This window comes from Brassica napus, chromosome C3, assembly GCF_020379485.1.
Source record: "Brassica napus cultivar Da-Ae chromosome C3, Da-Ae, whole genome shotgun sequence".
NCBI classification, from domain to species: Eukaryota; Viridiplantae; Streptophyta; class Magnoliopsida; order Brassicales; family Brassicaceae; genus Brassica; species Brassica napus.
The window spans coordinates 29,070,450-29,087,810 of record NC_063446.1 but is presented as its reverse complement, the minus strand read 5'-3'; the positions used below and the strand labels follow the sequence as shown (position 1 = coordinate 29,087,810).

At 32.8% G+C, this 17,361-nt stretch overlaps 4 protein-coding genes across 7 annotated transcripts; 1 reads left to right on the top strand and 3 right to left on the bottom strand.

The window, feature by feature from the left end:
- Positions 1–4,271: 4,271 nt before the first annotated feature.
- Positions 4,272–5,467, bottom strand: LOC106360448 (protein C2-DOMAIN ABA-RELATED 4). 2 transcript variants are annotated; one of them, XM_013800048.3, is made up of 3 exons: positions 5,095–5,416; positions 4,906–5,001; positions 4,272–4,825 (listed from the first exon to the last, which is right to left on the bottom strand). In XM_013800048.3, the coding sequence occupies exons 1-3, from the start codon at positions 5,239–5,241 to the stop codon at positions 4,535–4,537; spliced, it is 534 nt and encodes a 177-aa protein (XP_013655502.1). In that variant the 5' UTR covers positions 5,242–5,416; the 3' UTR covers positions 4,272–4,534. The 2 variants fall into 2 exon arrangements, with proteins under 2 accessions (XP_013655502.1, XP_048609109.1); XM_048753152.1 differs by having other exon boundaries at positions 4,906–5,467.
- Positions 5,468–5,491: 24 nt separating this feature from the next.
- LOC106360446 (outer envelope protein 64, chloroplastic) lies at positions 5,492–9,078 on the bottom strand. Its single transcript, XM_013800044.3, has 13 exons — positions 8,806–9,078; positions 8,256–8,408; positions 8,035–8,159; positions 7,786–7,911; positions 7,416–7,598; positions 7,182–7,326; positions 6,932–7,100; positions 6,717–6,851; positions 6,370–6,570; positions 6,160–6,287; positions 6,033–6,084; positions 5,882–5,951; positions 5,492–5,785 (listed from the first exon to the last, which is right to left on the bottom strand). Exons 1-13 carry the CDS (start codon positions 9,006–9,008, stop codon positions 5,703–5,705), a joined length of 1,773 nt encoding a protein of 590 aa, XP_013655498.1. The 5' UTR covers positions 9,009–9,078; the 3' UTR covers positions 5,492–5,702.
- Positions 9,079–10,814: 1,736 nt separating this feature from the next.
- On the bottom strand, positions 10,815–11,996 carry BNAC03G40340D (uncharacterized protein At3g17950). Of its 3 annotated transcripts, none has more exons than XM_013800046.3 (2): positions 11,641–11,996; positions 10,815–11,471 (listed from the first exon to the last, which is right to left on the bottom strand). In XM_013800046.3, exon 2 carries the CDS (start codon positions 11,428–11,430, stop codon positions 10,936–10,938), a length of 495 nt encoding a protein of 164 aa, XP_013655500.1. In that variant the 5' UTR covers positions 11,431–11,471; positions 11,641–11,996; the 3' UTR covers positions 10,815–10,935. The 3 variants fall into 3 exon arrangements, with proteins under 3 accessions (XP_013655500.1, XP_022551982.1, XP_013655499.1); XM_022696261.2 differs by having other exon boundaries at positions 10,815–11,547; positions 11,641–11,994; XM_013800045.3 differs by having other exon boundaries at positions 10,815–11,478; positions 11,641–11,974.
- Positions 11,997–16,022: 4,026 nt separating this feature from the next.
- Positions 16,023–16,615, top strand: LOC106358671 (glutathione S-transferase T2-like). The gene is made up of 2 exons (XM_013798491.1): positions 16,023–16,154; positions 16,196–16,615. The coding sequence occupies exons 1-2, from the start codon at positions 16,023–16,025 to the stop codon at positions 16,613–16,615; spliced, it is 552 nt and encodes a 183-aa protein (XP_013653945.1).
- The last annotated feature ends 746 nt before the right edge of the window (positions 16,616–17,361 follow it).

The following is a 17,361-nucleotide window of genomic DNA, read 5'->3' as shown; positions in this document are numbered from 1 at the left end:
TAGGGTTAGGGATCATTTCTAAGGCTAGTACTAATTACCACTGTTCTGAAACGCGGCACCGAGAGCCCGCGTAATCGCCGGAAAGTCGCGGACGGGCCGTAGCCGCCAGGATTAAGCTGTAATAGGCCAAAAAATTGGATGTTGTGGGTACACATCTAGCAAAAGAACGAAAAAATCACAGTAAAAACGACAAAAAGGTAGCCGCCATGTTTAGGGTTTAAAGTCATGTCACAAGGAAAGAAAAAGATGAAAGGAAAATATATTTTTAACCCTTCATTAAAGATGACCAAAAGTAGACAAAAGAGATTCGAACCTGTCTCTACTTTGGGCAATAATAAGACGATGGCCACTATGCCACTTTAGGTTTTTTGTAATTCACTTAAGTTATCTAGTATATATACCGATAAATTAAATAAAAGTTTAAAAATTCTGCTCCGCATAATTTCCGCTTAATCCCCGATTTTCTTGTTAGGCAGTAGCCCCAATCCGACCGCCCGACTAGCGGGCGGTCCATATATTTACCGGGGCCGGAAGAATAACCAAAAATAATGGCCTATTTATGTTCATATATATATTCTAAAGGAGGAATTTTTTTAAAAAAAAAAAAAACTTTTGGGGTCGTTGAACCATCGACCTCCGCTGCCTAAAACCATAATGTTTACTACTAAAGCTACTGAATAACTAACATATATCTGTGGCCGATAATTTTGATAACTTATTGGTGGCCGGAAGCACCAGCTTCCTCCGCTTCCCTTCGGGGCCGCCTCTGGTTGCACCAACCACATTGCTACCCTACCGACATCATGCCCGAAAAAAGAACAAATACGTATAGATAATAATATTTTCAAATACTATCGATAATAATTATTCAAATCTGAAACAAGTTGTGATACAAAACAAAGTTTGAACCAAAGAAAAACCGGTTTATATATCAAACCGAAAACACTGAGGTAACATACAACAACACGTGCCCTTTAACAAAAAAGAATAAAAAAAAATATATGCAACAACACTCAGAGTCCACGCATAACATGCTGGAACGATGAATAGCCGTTTGTTGATAAAAAAAAAACATGCGGGAATGATATCTTATTATTTTTTGTTTTTTGCTTAAGAAATGATATCTTATTATTGAAGAAACAAACATGTATTTCTTATCTTATTATATAAAGCTTAATTTTTCAAAATTGCTAATTAACATGATCGCGACACATGACAATTATATATTTTAAGATTGCGACATGTGTTAATATATCTCATAGTTAAAAAATATATACTAAGATATAAACAAAAACAAATTTTATTAAAAAGTAATTATAAATATTATTTGAAGGTAATTCTCCTTTTTTAAAATCCTAATCAAAAGATAACTACAAAAGACTATTTGATAGTAATTTTTCTTATAATATTGTGACTTGTGTTTATATATATATAATGATTAAAAATATATATAATAAGATAATAAAAACGAATTTTGAAAAAAACTACTTTTAAAAATTATTTAATAGTAAAAATGTTTTTTTTTTATATTTAGTAGTTATTATTTTAGAAATTTTTTTTTTCAAAATCCTAAAAAAAATATTTGAAAAAAAAATATTTAATATAATTTTTATTTTCTAAAATTTTAATGAAAATATTATTAAAAAAGATTATATTGAGTTTGGTTCTTCAAAATTGCTAATTAATATGATTGTGACACATGTCAGTTATATATTTAAATGTGATATGTGTTAAACTATCTCATAATCAAAAATATATATACTAAAATAATGAAAATTATTTTTCTTAAAAATTAATTATAAATATTATTTAATAGTCTTATTATTATTATATTTTTATAAAAAGTTTGGTTCTTCAAAGTTGCTAATTAACATGATTGTGACAATGTTAGTTATATATTTGAAAATGTGATATGTGTTAAAATTTCTCATGATAAAAAATATATATACTAAAATAATAAAAATGATTTTTCTTAAAAATTAATTAAAAATATCATTTAATGGTCTTATTATTATTATTATTGTTATTATTATATAGTCTTATAAAAATTAATTATTAAATATTATTTCTTGAAAATGTAATATGTGTTAAAACAATGTTTGTTATAAAAGATACTAAAAATAGAGAATTATTAAAGATAAATATTGACTTTTAAAGAAAATGTTAAACAAAAACGAATTGTAAAATCCTACAAGTACAATAAATTATTTAGTAAAACACATGAAGAAAAACTAACTTTTAAATAAATAGTATTACTTTTTTAAAAGTCTAGTTAAAACAAAATTGTAAAAGTATTCTTATCATTGTCTTATAAGTAACTAACTTTCTTTTTTTAATAGATAATTGTATGTTAAAAAGTTATGACCAAAAATAATACAAATATTTTACATCTATGTTTTGGTTTAAGCTTGCACAAATTAGATTTACAAAACACAATAGTATTTACATGAAAATTATTACCTGAGTATTTTCTTTTAATATCTTGAAACAACTAAACGTTTTATTATCCTTATTACATCTTATGGCTAACATAATTTTTAATTTTGATGTTGTTGTCGTAGATTTATGTGAATATGATGAATATTTCTTTGTATGTATAATAAAAATATATAAATAATAAACATAATTTTTTATTAAAAATAAAATAGTTGTATCAAAATCTAAAAGAAAAAATAATTATAAAATAATTAAGTTCATTTTTAAAAGTCTAAATAAAATAAAAATGTAAAAATAATCTTATTTTCTTATAATTAACTAACTTTTCTTTTTAATAATCTTGTGTTAAAAAATATAAATCAAAATTAACTTCAAATATTTCACCTGATATGATTATGACATGTGTCAATTAAGAAAAAATAGACTGTGAATATGTGAATAAAAACTGCAATTATGTAAATATAACTTATTATTTTCCTAAAATCCTAAATAAAATAGATTTCTAAAAAAAAAAATTTATTTTCTAATCTTAAACAATTAAGATTTTTTTCTTTTTAAAACAAAATCCTGACCAGAGAGAATTGTAAAATTTTATTTAATAGTAATTTGTACTTAAAAAAATAATGATAAACACGATAGTAAAAATTAATTAATTAACAAGAAAATTTGTAAAAATATTAGTGATATTAAAAAAAATGAATTTTGAAAATGGCAACTTTTAAAAATAGTTAATATTAGCTGGAAATAATTATTTGATAAAAAAATTATTTTTCTAAATCCTAGAAAAAATATAATTGTAAAAGAGTATGTAATATTTAATTTCTTTTTCTAAAATTATAAAAAACTGTAAAAGAATATTTGAGTTGTTTTTTTATAAAACAAATCCTAAACCAAAAGAATTTGTAAAAATTTATTTGATAATATATTTAAGAAAGTATTTGATGATGAACATGATACTAAATATTATTTAATTAACAAAATACGTGTAAAATTATTATTGATACGAGTTGTAAAAATATTAATTTTAAAATTTTTATTAATAACTAAAAATAATTATTTGATAGCAATTTATTTTTTCTGAAATTCTACGTAGAAGATAATTGTAATATGTGATAATATTTTTTATTTTATTTTTTATTTTCTAAAATAGTAAGCAAAATTGTAAGAGATTATTTAATATTATTTTTTAATTGTAAATAAAAAGGAGATTTTATAAAATAGAATGTTTTCCTTTTTAAAAAAAAAATCCTAACAAAAAAAATTTAAAGACTTATTTAATAAAACATTAAATTAATACATAAGAACATGTATAATATTGTTATTGACTCGATTGGTGTATTTGACTTTCATTTCTTTTTACTTTTCATTCAATTTCTTATTTCGGGTTGTGTTCATTTTAAAAGTTTAGAATAGCATTTTCTATAATCCCAAGTACAAAGTTTATAACAATTCATCTATGCACCATAATTATAAAATACAAATATTAACTTAAAATTATGTGTAAAAACGGGTTTTAATTATAAAATAAATCTCAAATAATATATGCAAAACACAATCATAAAACTATAATAAAATTATTTATTATTTTATGGTTTTTATTAAATTAAAACATCACACAAAATCCGTTGCAACGGGCTCATATCTTGTCTAAGATACACATGAACCTCTGATGCAATGGTAGAAAAAGCCTATTATTGTCAAATATATGATACACGATGGTTTTCATTAATAGTTAACTCATGAAAGTATATGGATATACATACAAGCATCACAATATGTGTGCTCATTGCTATATAATGGATATCATGTAAATAAAAAATAGTTGTTCGTGTTAATCAAATTAAAGCCTTATTTAAGGCACAAATCTAAACCCAAATATACATAGACAATATCCACCACCATGACTCCATCACCATATGGGAGCAAAACTTCCCTCAACGTTCTTAATCCAATAATCCTTATATTCTTATGGACAAATACACGCTTCTAATTCACTATACCATCAAGATGGTTCTGTCACTTGTTGTGATTGTGAGGTTTAATTCAATTTGAAAGAAAAAAAACCTTAAAAAGTAACGGTAATTAGTAAAGAGAAGTTTCACAGACCCTTGGAGCCAGGGAGGTCAATCCACTGAAGCTGAGCCTCGACCTCTCCACATTCGACGTGTCGTAATCTGAGAACGAGATCCTGGACGAGCTTACCATCGATCCAAGTGACTTTAGACTCCTCGGCTAAGCAGTTGCGACGACTTGGCTGAACCGTGGTGACAATGGTTCCACTAAGAAGTCCGTCAAGTTGCATCCTTAAAGCCTCAATATATGGTTTTATCTCGAACTCTGCATCACCCATCTTGTCGTCCTTGCTAAACATGTCGTGGTCGTACACCGTCTACATATGGTTCTTTATATCATCAATATAAACATCATGATTTAAAATATGATTTAGTATGAATATATATATATATATACCAAGAGGACGGTAAGACTGGGGTCTGTGACGGAGAGAGTCAGATCTTCATTCCATTCTGGATTTACGTCTTTGCTAATGACACGAGTCTTCAACTTCTGCACAAAAAAAAAAAAAAGAAACAATAAATTGATATTTGCACGTAATGATATATTACGAAGCTGTAAATATCCGATGATATATTGTATGACCTGCTTGCCCATTTTGACGACGATGTAAGGGTCGCTGCTATTGATGTCACGGACGGCGAGATTAACGCCACGTCTGATGCGGATTCTAAGGAGTCCCAAGAGATCGTCCATCAATGAGCTTGTCCTCGCCGGACCCGTCGTTGTCATTTGTAAATATTGCTCACTCGATCTCTACGATCTTTTGTCGAGATTCTACTGCATGCACATGTTTTGATCCCAATATTTCTGTGTGAGAAACAAACTCAAGTTTAAAATCTGCGTGGGAAACCAAAACAGAAAGTCGATTGCGTGCGAGACAAGAAATGGCTAAAGACGATGTAATTAAAGGAACTCACCTAATTTCACACTGAATAAACGACGACCGGGAGTTTCGGTATCCGGTGTTTACGATTAACGATTATTTTTGAAACCCAATTTTAGAGAGCGCTAAAATTTCGTTACAACGTAATATTCCGCACAATGTATATAATTAAAATACATAAATATCCGAATGTTTTACTTTTTCTTTCTAGAAGAAAACAGGTGTAACAAAATTGGCCTATACTCATTCTAAGGAAAATACGTTTGCTCATTGAACGCTGAGGTAAGGGACCAAGAGAAACCAAGCTTCACTGGAATAGCTTTCGCAATCTCTCGGCTGATTGAGACGCCCGTTTGTTGTTTGGTTCCAACACAAGTGCGTGTCTGAAATCTGCAGAGTTTAAAATAGGAAAAGAAACAACAACGTCTGAGTGTTAATCATTGGTTTAGATCAAATCGGATCAGATCCTGGTTCTTTAAAGCTTACCATCCATGGCTTCTTTGTAAACGCCTAACATTTCCCTTGCGGTTCCTCTTCGTAAATAGGCTTTCACATTCTGAACAAAAAAAAATTATTTTGTTTAGATCCAAGGCCTCTCTTCCAAGAGAAACTAGCTTCTACGTTCAAAGAAAGTTACCTTCTTGTCGAGAGTGATGGCTTTGGTACAGTCTTCTTCAGCTTGAAGAAAGCTGCATGTATAGGATTTATCGAAGTCAATGTCACACATAAAGATCTCTCCCTGGGAGCAGCGAAATATAATTTACCTTCCAATTTCAAGATATGCAGCAGCTCTGTTATTGTAATAGGTACCATTGCTGTCACTTAGCTTAATAGCTTCTGAGTAAAGGCCAATAGCTTTCTGCCATTGTTTCTCTTTGAATGCTTGGTTACCCTGGTTTACAAGGACAAAGAGATAACAATCAATAAACTAAAAACGCTAACACGAATGAGACAGATAATGGAAACTATTTGACCTTCTCTTTGGCCATTTCAGCCGACTCTCCTAGGCTGATAGTCTTTTTAGATGATTTGGGATCGGAAATAACGCTGGAGTTCTCTTGCAAAGATGCATACATTGTCTGCACTGTATCTAGTAAAAAGCGGTCACCACCATGTCTTGCTATGAAAGAAACTGAAACAGGGCACTTCTCGTGGTGTCCCAGTGGCACAGTCACCTGAATTATCAGACCAATATAATTGTTATGACACGTAATATGTGGATTGTGTTTGCTAATGTTGTCTGGTAAGAGGTCGCTTTGTTGTTGATTTATCTGAGGGTTCACCATCGGAATAGAACAAAACAAAGAGAGTGAGATGTAACCTGACAACAACCCGATATGCTGGCAATGCTAAGTAGACTGGAAGCTCGGTTTTGATAGTCTTCAGAGAGTATCTCTTTGCTACCAAGTTTTGGAGGAAGAGTTGGCACTGTTGGGATAACCAGAATGCCATCATCCTTGATTCACGGGAACACATAAGCTTAGTCAAGAGACATAAACAAAGTCGCTCAAGTTGTGGACAATATCGCATGGATACCTTGAGAAGTGAATTAATAGCAGCTCGCGCCTGGTTTCTGATTGCATTCAGATTCTCAATCTCTTCGTTAGTTAGTTCTGGAGTTTCACTCAACTGTGAAGAAATCACAGGATCAATAGCTTGCTTCACTGTCTTGATCCAATCCCCATGGTTTTGAAGAAACTCGTGCCTACAATACAAGCCAAGATTGTTGTAGAGTTCGAGATAGAGATGCTGTCATCCTTTGATAGTGAATAAACAATAGGCACACCTTTGAAAAAGCTGCATCACATTTGCCAGTAGTCTCGATGTAGGGACCTTCGTGCTAGTGATTGCTTTTGTCCTAGCGAACTCTTTCAAGCTAGGAACTTTAGATTCGAAATAGTTCTCCAGATTCTGATGCTTCAGCAATTGTCCTACAAAACAAAACAAAGGATAACTCTCTCTATTCTAATCAGGATGTATGAAAGAGCTGGAGGAGCTTTAGGAAGAGCAAAGGGCATACTTCCGAAAAGCTTTTCAGCTGATTTGATCACCACTTGTGTAATCCGGTCCACAGGGATCTTTTGCAGCTGAAAATAGTCATCAGCTAGTATGATTTGCCTTGGATTCCGTGGTGTGGCAAATGGAAGGTGCAAGAGTACATGGCCAACGCGACGTAGGGTGTTTGGATCGCGAGCAAACCATCCTGAAGGCAAATATCTACTGATTAGAATCACGTAATGGCTGATATAGTAATAACAATAATATTGCAAAATGTAAACTATCATATGAACAGTCATCTTGCAGTATCAGTATACAACAATCACAACCTAGTATATATGAGATCCAAATCATTCTCTACCATAAAGGTTTAATTTATCAGTCATCCATACCAACAGAGTCAAGACTGGAAGATACTGGTATGATCCCTGCGTTTGAAATAGCCCCATGGGAAGATTTGAATCCAAGAACGCCGCAGTATCCGGCAGGCACTCTTACACCGCCAACTGTGTCGATGCCTGCAATGATGCAAGCCATCAGAATCATATTCTTATGAAAACTGAACCAGAACTAGTAAACGGTAGGTCTATCTTGCACCACATTGTCCTAACGAGGAAAAAAAGAGAATCTACTGAGCTCACCTAACGCAAAATCCACAGCGCTAGTTGCAACGGCAACAGCAGCTCCACTGGAAGCGCCACCAGGAATACGATCATGAGCAGCAGGATTTGTGGGAGACTCGTAATGCTTGGTTTCTCCACTGATACTGAAGAAAGCAAAAACCAAAATAACAAAAAGGAATTACTTGAATTCCGATATAGGAGATAAAACTTAATATAATGCAATGGAAAGAGAGAGAAACCTGAAGGCAAGTTCATCAACAACAGTTTTGCCAACACAAGTGGCTCCACCTTCAACGAGAGTTGAAACCACAGGAGACGTTGAAGAAGCAGGTTCATGCGTCCCCACCCAGTCTGGATGACCAAAGCCAGTCACGTAGCCCGTAACATCGAATCTGGAAAACAAAATGCGAATAACAAAAAGAGTAACCATTTTTGAATCTTTTTGACTGAAAGTTCATATAATAAAATGAGATATTAACATAAATTTAAATAAACATTTTACAAGTCTATAAACATATATCCACTGTGTATTATGATCCAACTCCAAAGGTGTTTGATAGAACTAGCAGACGCACACACACACACACACAACTGAATACACAATAATCAAAACTTCGAATATAATTCCTCAAAATGAATCAAGTATAAGTTCACGAAAATGGAGTCAACGCCGATTTCAATCTTTGACTACACAGCGAAAAGATTCTTCATCTAAATCCCCCAAACCTTCGCCTAACTCTATATGGAGTCCGAGAGGAAGGGGGAGGGAACGAGTCTGCGGTGACTTACAGGTCGGAGATGGCGAAGGAGAGACCGGTGAGAGGGTGAGGGGCTTTGGGAGGAGCAGGCGGCGGCGGGGGAAGGAGCAAGAGCTTCTCGATGAAGGCGCCGAAGTCTTCGCGGATGGTTTTCTTCAGCTTCTTAGCAGCTAACAGAATCCCGGCGATGCCTAGGCCTAGAAGCACCCACAGATTCGAAGCGTGAGACGCCATCGATGACGTTTGCTTCTATTGCTGCTGCTTTAGATAAGAGAGACGGAACGATAAAGGAGTTTTGATTTGTTTTCTGTGTCGCGTTGCGTTTCTTGAGGCTACTCGCGTTTTCCAAAAAAAAATTAATTAATTAATTAATTGGTTATACAAAAATAAATATACACTCTCTAACTTAAATATAAAGTTTGTTACTCTCCACAAAAACCAACTTCAAAACTTCAAATTTAAAATTTTGAATAGTAAAACTCTATATTTGAAGTTTCACTACTCAAAACTTCAAATTTGAAGTTTCATATTTTTATTTGCATTGTGGTTCCTATAATCACACATCACTTTATGTTCCATAAATATTTTCTTTTTTATTGTTTTAATCCTAAAAAAATTATCTCTCATAAATATTTTAAATTTTTTTTACGAAATTTAAAAAACTAAGATTTATAATATTTTAACTAGGAAAACAATAATATACAAAAGAAACTTAACAAAAAATATTTTTAAAAATTACATGAAAACATAACTATTACACAAATTTAAATATTACAACAACACTAGTAGTCAGGTAAGTTTGATCCGGAACCTTCAAAATTTTCAAATATTGTCCAAATTTTTTTGTATAACTGAAGATGGTTGTTGTTGTTTTTATGTTTTTTTCGTACAATTCTTTCTTGGTCATATCGAATATATTCATGAATATTAATATCATTGAAAAGAAATTAGTCATTTAGCAATATTTTATGTTTCTCTTTTACTTTCTTGTTCTAATCTGATATATTTACAAGTATCAATATCACCCGATTTCAACAAAGAAAAAATATAGAGAGTCATTTTTACTTCGAAATGCACTAATAGATTATATATACATTACAAAAATCATTTATGGAATAATATGGTATTTTGTTTGAAGTTTAATATTAATTAAGTTATTTATATTTTAATAGAATATTTTATTAATTATTATTATTGGGATATGTTTATATATGTGTTAGTTATTTACAAAAGTTTTATGAATTCAAATTAGTTATGACAAATATAAATACCATATTATAAAATACAAATAGTTTTGAAATTGATTTTGAAGTTTTGTTTTTAGAGAAAAACACCTTTAAACTTTAAATATAGAGTTTTGGAAACTTCAAAATAGAGTTTCTTTTTGGAGATGCTCTTAGTAGTTTCGCATATGTAATACAACTCTTCACACAAATTTTGTTTCTTAACAAAAAAAACTTCCACCGCTAATAAATATTTTTATTTAGTCTATAATTTTTTAATAATTAAATATATTTATAAAATCAAAGCATTTTTACGGTAATACTAAAGTTCAAATATATCTAATTTTTGGAAAAATTATTGGAATTTTAAAATGATAATTTTTGTATTAACAAAACAAAAATATCGAAAAATGTCAAAATGACATATTGTCCCATAATGTTATCCATCAATAATAATATCACAATAAGTTTCACCGTGTCCCATAATGTTATCCATCAATAGTCACAACTCACAAGCAATTCTTTAACAAAAAGAAAAAAAATGTCACAAGCAATATACAACAAGAAAAACAATTCATTGAAACCTGTACCAACCATAAGTATGAAAAACTTAAATCAAGACTCAGGTTCTGCCAAAAACTAATATTTTCTGTTGCTTGGAGAAACAAACCCAATTTAATACGTTAATGAACGACCTAACTAGAGACATTTAACAGTTTAATCTCAGTTTACCACAAATTATAGTTTTATTCTGTAACCACATTTCATTTATCCCTTGCCAATCATTCTTTCTCAATACTTTAGTTGACTATATGTGTTGCTGTTATTAAACTTCATCACATTTTCTCGACTAACAATGATTATTACGATTCTAAAGATTATTGAATACATAATTTTTTTAAAGAAACAAATAAGCACATGGACCGACGATGGATTTATCACCCTCCTCCGCTGCATATACCGGTTAAGGAAACCGGGAATCTACAAAGTGCCGTAGCCACCGGTGTACTTTCTCCGGTAACAATCTCAGCAGAAGCCGGAGGAAGTACCCTCCCGTCGGCGAACAACGCCCGTTCCGCCACCGCCGGCTGCTGTTCCCGGTAACGCGCCACCGCACCCTCTAGCTCCGACTCGGCGGAGCCGTAGACGGCTTCATCTCCAAACCTCCGTTCAACCTCCAGATACTCACCGAGAGACGAACGTCTACTACAGTCTCCGGCCCCGCGTTGCAACCCGTTTCCAGGGCCATCGTCGTCGTCTCGGCAAAAGCGCCACCACTTGCGGCGTCGATGTCGCTCAGACGAGTTCGACGGAGGACGTTTCCTCTGGTTGAGTCTTGTTGCGTCGGAGGCTGTGAGGGAGGGTGACACGTGGCGGTGGGAAGAAGCTCGGAATGGCATCATGGGCATGGTTGCGGTGAAACTAAGTCCCATAAGAGTTCCAAGTGTGATGCTTCTATCATGGAAGAAGGATCCTGTAGACTAATATATCCTCCAATCACCAATAAAGAAACCCAATCAAGAACACAAAGATATGTTTCTGTAACAGTTCTAAAACACACACAGCCTTTAAAAGTTAAGTATTGTAATGATAGGAGAAAACTTTGATTAATCAAAATTAAAGTTAGAATTCAAAAAACTGACCTCTGTATCAAGATCGGAGGAAGAGACGGAGGAGATGGTGGGAGAAGATGGAACGTGATTCCGTGGATCTTGCATTTTTCTGTGTAGTCGCCTGTCGATGATGTTGGAGATTTGTGACACTAATATATTAAAAGGGAAGTAGCGTTTGCTTTGGGTTTGGATGATAGGTAAAGGAGGAGGAGAAAGTGACAAATGATTAGCTTTTTGAAATGATTCTTATTTTAAGCTAAAAAAAAAACTCTTTGCCATCTGTTTACTACTACTCGATATTGCCTAAGTTTTGATATATGTATTACAGTTAATTATTATAGATGGGAAAACCAATGTTATTTGGGAACATTTTTTGTTGGTCAACTTTGGAGTATATGCAAACAAATTGAAACTTACGAAGAAATAACAAAAATTAAAAGGTCGTGTTTTTATTCATACGATACTTTGTCAACTTTGGAGTACTTGCAAAAAATTGAAACTTGCTAAAAATTTACTAAAGAAGCTAAATGAACTTATTATAGGTTGTTGCATCCTTTATTCATAGGATACCTGAAAAAGGTTACAGCTAAGGTCTAACTTCACGCGAAGATGCAGTTATGACCGTACGTACATATAGCCTTGTTTCAAAAAGAAAAATCATTGATTGTGTCTTTTTTCTTGTCGAAAATTATATAATCTCCAGCTCATGCAAAATGTATTTTTTGTAATGTTTGGATAATAGTCGACTAATTAAATTTCACTCTTTGCTATCAAAATAAAACCTATCAAGTGCTCTCGTTTCGGATTATAGCTTGGTGATTTCAGATTATAAATTAATTTTTAGAAAAAATCAACTTGAGAAATGCGTTTTGAACAAAAGAAAAACAAGATAGGAGTTTAGGACTGGGATGACGTCAGCACCGGTACGTAAGGAGACTACGATGTGAATGAATTGCCCGTCTGTGGTTAAGGCTGGTGACAAGTACAAGCATTCTATGCTGTTCGAGTTTTCAGCTTGAGTGAAACTCGTGGTTTTAGCCTTTTAGGTGGTAGATGACTGGACTTAAATAAAGGCCGGTTTGATGGTCCATATAACCGGAAAGAAAGTGATTTTAATTTCCTCTTTTGCTACTAAAATCAAACTGAACCGGACTTTCACGATAAAAAGAAAGGTTAGGGGTATTTTAGTAGTTTGAAAGACTCGTAACAAGCTTGAAGAAGAATCTGTAAAGCCTCTTCCTCCATTAGACCATCCGCAACGGCGGTCCAAGAAGAATCCTTATGAGGTAATCATATGATTAATGAAATATAATAATAACTAGATTAAGACCCGCGCCTTGTGCGGAATAAACATTATATATATAAATTATTTTATGTATTATATGTTCTTACATATTATGAAATAATAAATATATATTGAATAATTAAAAGTCAGTAACTATTAAATATATAATTAAATTGGTGCGAACGTATAAATCAATTTTATTAATCCAAACAATTTTTTTTAAAAATTTGATAGGATATGTAATTAAATTTAAATGATATTAACATACATAGTATATTTTTAATATTAATGTCTATTAAATGATGCTTTCTACTCATATGTTTTTTTGATCATGTGTATCTTTAATAGTAAAAACTTTAAATTACTGATAACAAAATTTTCATTGTGAGATTAATAATTTTAGTAATTTATAATTTAAAAAAATTTATCAATGTTAGTTCAAAACTTTTATCAAAAAAATTATCCAAAGTAAGTTTTGAAATTAAAATATTTATTTATTCAATATGGTTTATAGTTTAATTTAGAATGATATATATACATATATATTTTAAATATTAATGATTAATTAAATTAAACTTTTATTTATATGATTTTGTAATCATTTGTATTTTGTCATAACAAAAATTTTAAACCATGGATCGCAAAATTTGAATGTGAGACTTTTAACAGTTTTAGTAATTTATAGTTGTTTTTTAAAATTCAAAATATAACATATAAAGAAAAATATAAATTTTTATAATATGGTTATTGTGATTTTTTAAATTATTTTAATAGTTTAAAATTAAACAAATTTGATAGAAGATACATTATTTTTTTATCAGATCTTTATTATTCAAAATCATTAATTGTCTTATATACTTTAGCCACGTTAGGCAATTCCGTAATCTTTATTTAAGGAAATAATAAATGACATTAATAATGAATTTATGATTAGTTTAATAAAAAGCTTATTATATAATTAGATGGACCAACATATTTCTCTAATAATTTTAAGAATCATCTTAGTGATGACACGTGGCTACAAAAATAAGTTGTAATGTTTCACAAATAATATATAACGGATATTTTGGCTAACATAACAACGGATCAGTCCGTAAATAAGGATATGAAGGACTTGATCCTTAGTGCACGTGTCGGAGGAGGATAGGCTCAGTGAGCTATTGTGTTTGGTTTTGCGAAAAAAAAAATTCATTCGCGACAGAAGGCAAGAAAAAAAAATCAGAGCTCGAGACGAAAAGGCGATTTCGATCCGTCGTAGATCGTGTTCTTCCGTGATCTTCAAAGGTAAATCGTATTCTTCTGTGGTAGATTTAAGGATTAGATTATGTTCCTTGTTGTTCTCGTCTCCCTCTATGCTTCCTTTTTCCATTTGAATCGTAGCTCGATGCTTCGTTTTTCTGTGGTAGATTTAAGGAATAGATTAGGTTCCTTGTTGTTCTCGTCTCCCTCTATGCTTCCGGGTTTTCAATCGCTTTGGGGATCTTTTGGTTTGTAGTTAGGGTTTTCAATTGCTTTGGGGATCTTTTGGTTTGTAGTTAGGGTTTCAATACGTTATCGGTTTCAATCGATTTAGGGATCTTCTTGTTTGTTCTTACGGTTTGGAAACACCATTTTGTTTTCAATCGATTTCAACGTCGATTTGTTTTCTTTTACTCGGGTTTATATGTGTTTGCTTTATACAAAACGTATCTGTATGGCTTGGTGTTGCTTATCTTGTTTTCTGTTTAGCTCGAAAACTCATTACTCGATCCCTCTGTTAGCTTTATGTGTAGCTAGTAAACTGTTTAGTTGGTTATCTTGTTTTCTGATTCGTAAACTGTTTAGTCGTGCTTCTTGCTCTGTGTTCTTTAGTCTTTTTTGTTGCTTTGTGTTCTTAATGTTTAGTCTTTCTTCTTCGCTTACATAGTATCTGTTTTTTTTTTGCAGGTCAACGAACCATGAGACAAGACTATAGCTACACTCAGCCTTCTTCATCAGAGGAGTTTGACATGACCTCTTTACTTCAAGCAGAAGCTGATCTCTACGCGGATGAAGCTGAGAGTAGCTACACTATTGGGGAGGCGGTTCACTACCCACCGCAACCTGAGGCTGATGAAGGATTCCCGAGGACATGCTATTGCGGTTGTGAGCCTATTGTTGAAACGTCGTACACTCCTAAAGATCCAGGGAAAAGGTACTTCATGTGCGTCAACGTTGACGATGGAGACTGCCACATCTGGAAATGGTGGGATGTGGCGATTATGGAAGAGATGCGTAACATGCAGACACAACTTAGGCTGGTCAAGGATCAATTCTTTGAGAGTGACCAGGAGGTGGCTAAGCTAGAGAAGATCGTGGGTGTGTTAAGTAAGAATAAATCAGTGGTTAAATATGGGTTTGCAAAGGGAGTTTGTTTACTGGTCATGGTTATAGCGGTCATGGTAATGGGCTGGTAAGTTTCAATCCTTGTTTAGATAATTTCTTTGAAAAAAATAAAACTTTTAACTGTTTAATTTTATGTGTTTCAAGGAAGAGCTTCGGGGGATAAACCACAGTGTCTGAACTCGAGAATGGCTTGGCAGGTACGATACTTTCACTGCTTTTAGTTTCAGTAATAAAAACATATAGGTTAGATAATTTCTCTTAATAAAAAATAACATTTGTTGTCATGCTGAAGGAAGTGTTTAATGCTAGTATTGCTTCCTAACTCCTTAGATTTGATAGAATTGTACTTGTTAGCTTTAAGTGTAGCTAGTAGAGAACTTATTAGTGTGATTTGATTGGTGGTAAATGCTAGTTTGCTTTCTATCTGCCTACTACTCCGAAAGTAAATGTTTGCTTTCTATCGCTTACTTAAGGGTCTGTGTTGCTAATAGAGTATCACAGACCATCATCTAAACATGAATAAAAGGACTGGGTTTGTTAATCTACTGCATAGTCAATCTTCAGTTGACCTTGAGTCACCCGAACCTGCTTGGTTCGGTAGCCAAGGTTCTGATGAGTATGGTTTCCAGCCTGGTGTCGAGTCTTGTGTCCAGCCTGGTGTCGAGTCTGCTATATATGAAAGAGAGGAGGAAATGGTCTCCGAATGAGGATAAAATCCTCATTGGTGCGTGGCTTAACACCAGTAAAGACCCTGTAGTTAGCAATGACCAGAAAGTTGAACGTTTCTGGAAGAGGATTGTTGACTACTACAACGCAAACCCTCAAATGGTTGGGACAATATCTAGAGAGCTTGGTCCGTGCAAGTAGAGGTGGGCTAGGATTAACGAGCAAGTCTGTAAGTTCATAGGATGCTATGATGCGGCGTCGAGGGGGTAGAGAAGTGATCAGAATGATGATGATGTGATGAAAGATGCCCTCGACTCATTCTTCAACATTTACGAGCACAAGTTCAGCCTCGAACATGCGTGGAGGGAGCTGAGGCATGACCAGAAATGGTGCTTCACCTATATCGTTAAAGACGGTGGGAAGGACAAGCGCAAAGAAGTGGTGGACTTTGATAGAGAAGATGAAGTTGTCGAACCTGAAAGTAGACCAGTTGATGTGAAAGCTGCTAAAGCTGCTAGTAAGAGGAAGAAGAGTGGCAAAGAAGAAGAGATGTCACAGCTACAGACTACCATGGAAATGAAAGAAAAACTTTATAAACAGAAAATTCTAGATCGTTTACTTGCCAAAAAAGATCCACTATCTGAGATGAAAGAAACTCTTAAACTCAAACTCATGTCTGAGATGTTATGATGATATTAAGGTATTAATGTGCGTCTGTTATTGCATTGAGTAGTTACATGACGTATGTAGGTGCATTGAGTAGTTACATGTCCTATGTATTTGTTACATGTGTGCATTGCCTTTATTCTTTACTAACTCTTGTCTTTTGTCTTGTTTCAGGTCCAGCAGTAGGACATGTGAACCAAGTCACGGGTGCATTGTTACAAAGTGTTTTGTTGTTTTCCTTAAGTGAACCGAGTCACGGGTGCGTCTGTTTGAGTTGTAGTTGTATAATATTCCCTCTTTGCTTCCGGATATAAGCTATCTCTTTTGCTGTGTTTCCTCTCTATCAAACTTGTTTCCTTTTGTTTCCGTTTAGTACTACCTCGGCGAAGTTGTAAAATGTTGTTGTAATCTTGTTGCTACAAACTCGAAGTGTAATCCAACAAGTTGTAATCGAAGAAGATTACTTCAGCGTAGGTAACTCCTTTATGTTCAAATGCTTATTAAGAGTTTGGTTTTGAAGACAACTTCTTTATGTGCAAATGCTTCCTATGATGATAGTAATGTATTAATCTTAGACTAGTTTCTCATTCACAAGTACTGCTTTCAAAACTAAGATTAATACAAGACTTGTAAAACTTATACATAGACATTTTAAGACTTCTATCATATTGATTAAAAAAAATAAAACTTAATCTTATCTTATAGATTAAAAAAAATAAAACTTACACATAATTTGAAATTTAAAAAAACTTATTATTATTAATGGAATC

Bases quoted from the DNA above. Each gene is read 5' to 3' on its own strand.
- LOC106360448 (XM_048753152.1), bottom strand. From the start codon at position 5,241: ATGACAACGACGGGTCCGGCGAGGACAAGCTCATTGATGGACGATCTC. The intron at 4,826-4,905 runs GTATATATATAT...AACCATATGTAG, and splicing joins CCAGTCTTACCGTCCTCTTG to ACGGTGTACGACCACGACAT.
- BNAC03G40340D (XM_013800045.3), bottom strand. From the start codon at position 11,715: ATGCAAGATCCACGGAATCACGTTCCATCTTCTCCCACCATCTCCTCC. The intron at 11,479-11,640 runs GTCAGTTTTTTG...AGGATATATTAG, and splicing joins CCTCCGATCTTGATACAGAG to TCTACAGGATCCTTCTTCCA.
- LOC106358671 (XM_013798491.1), top strand. From the start codon at position 16,023: ATGACCAGAAAGTTGAACGTTTCTGGAAGAGGATTGTTGACTACTACA. The intron at 16,155-16,195 runs GTAAGTTCATAG...TCGAGGGGGTAG, and splicing joins TAGGATTAACGAGCAAGTCT to AGAAGTGATCAGAATGATGA.
- LOC106360446 (XM_013800044.3), bottom strand. From the start codon at position 9,008: ATGGCGTCTCACGCTTCGAATCTGTGGGTGCTTCTAGGCCTAGGCATC. The intron at 7,327-7,415 runs GTATGCCCTTTG...TTTGTTTTGTAG, and splicing joins AGCTGAAAAGCTTTTCGGAA to GACAATTGCTGAAGCATCAG. The intron at 5,786-5,881 runs GTAAGCTTTAAA...TAAACTCTGCAG, and splicing joins TTACAAAGAAGCCATGGATG to ATTTCAGACACGCACTTGTG.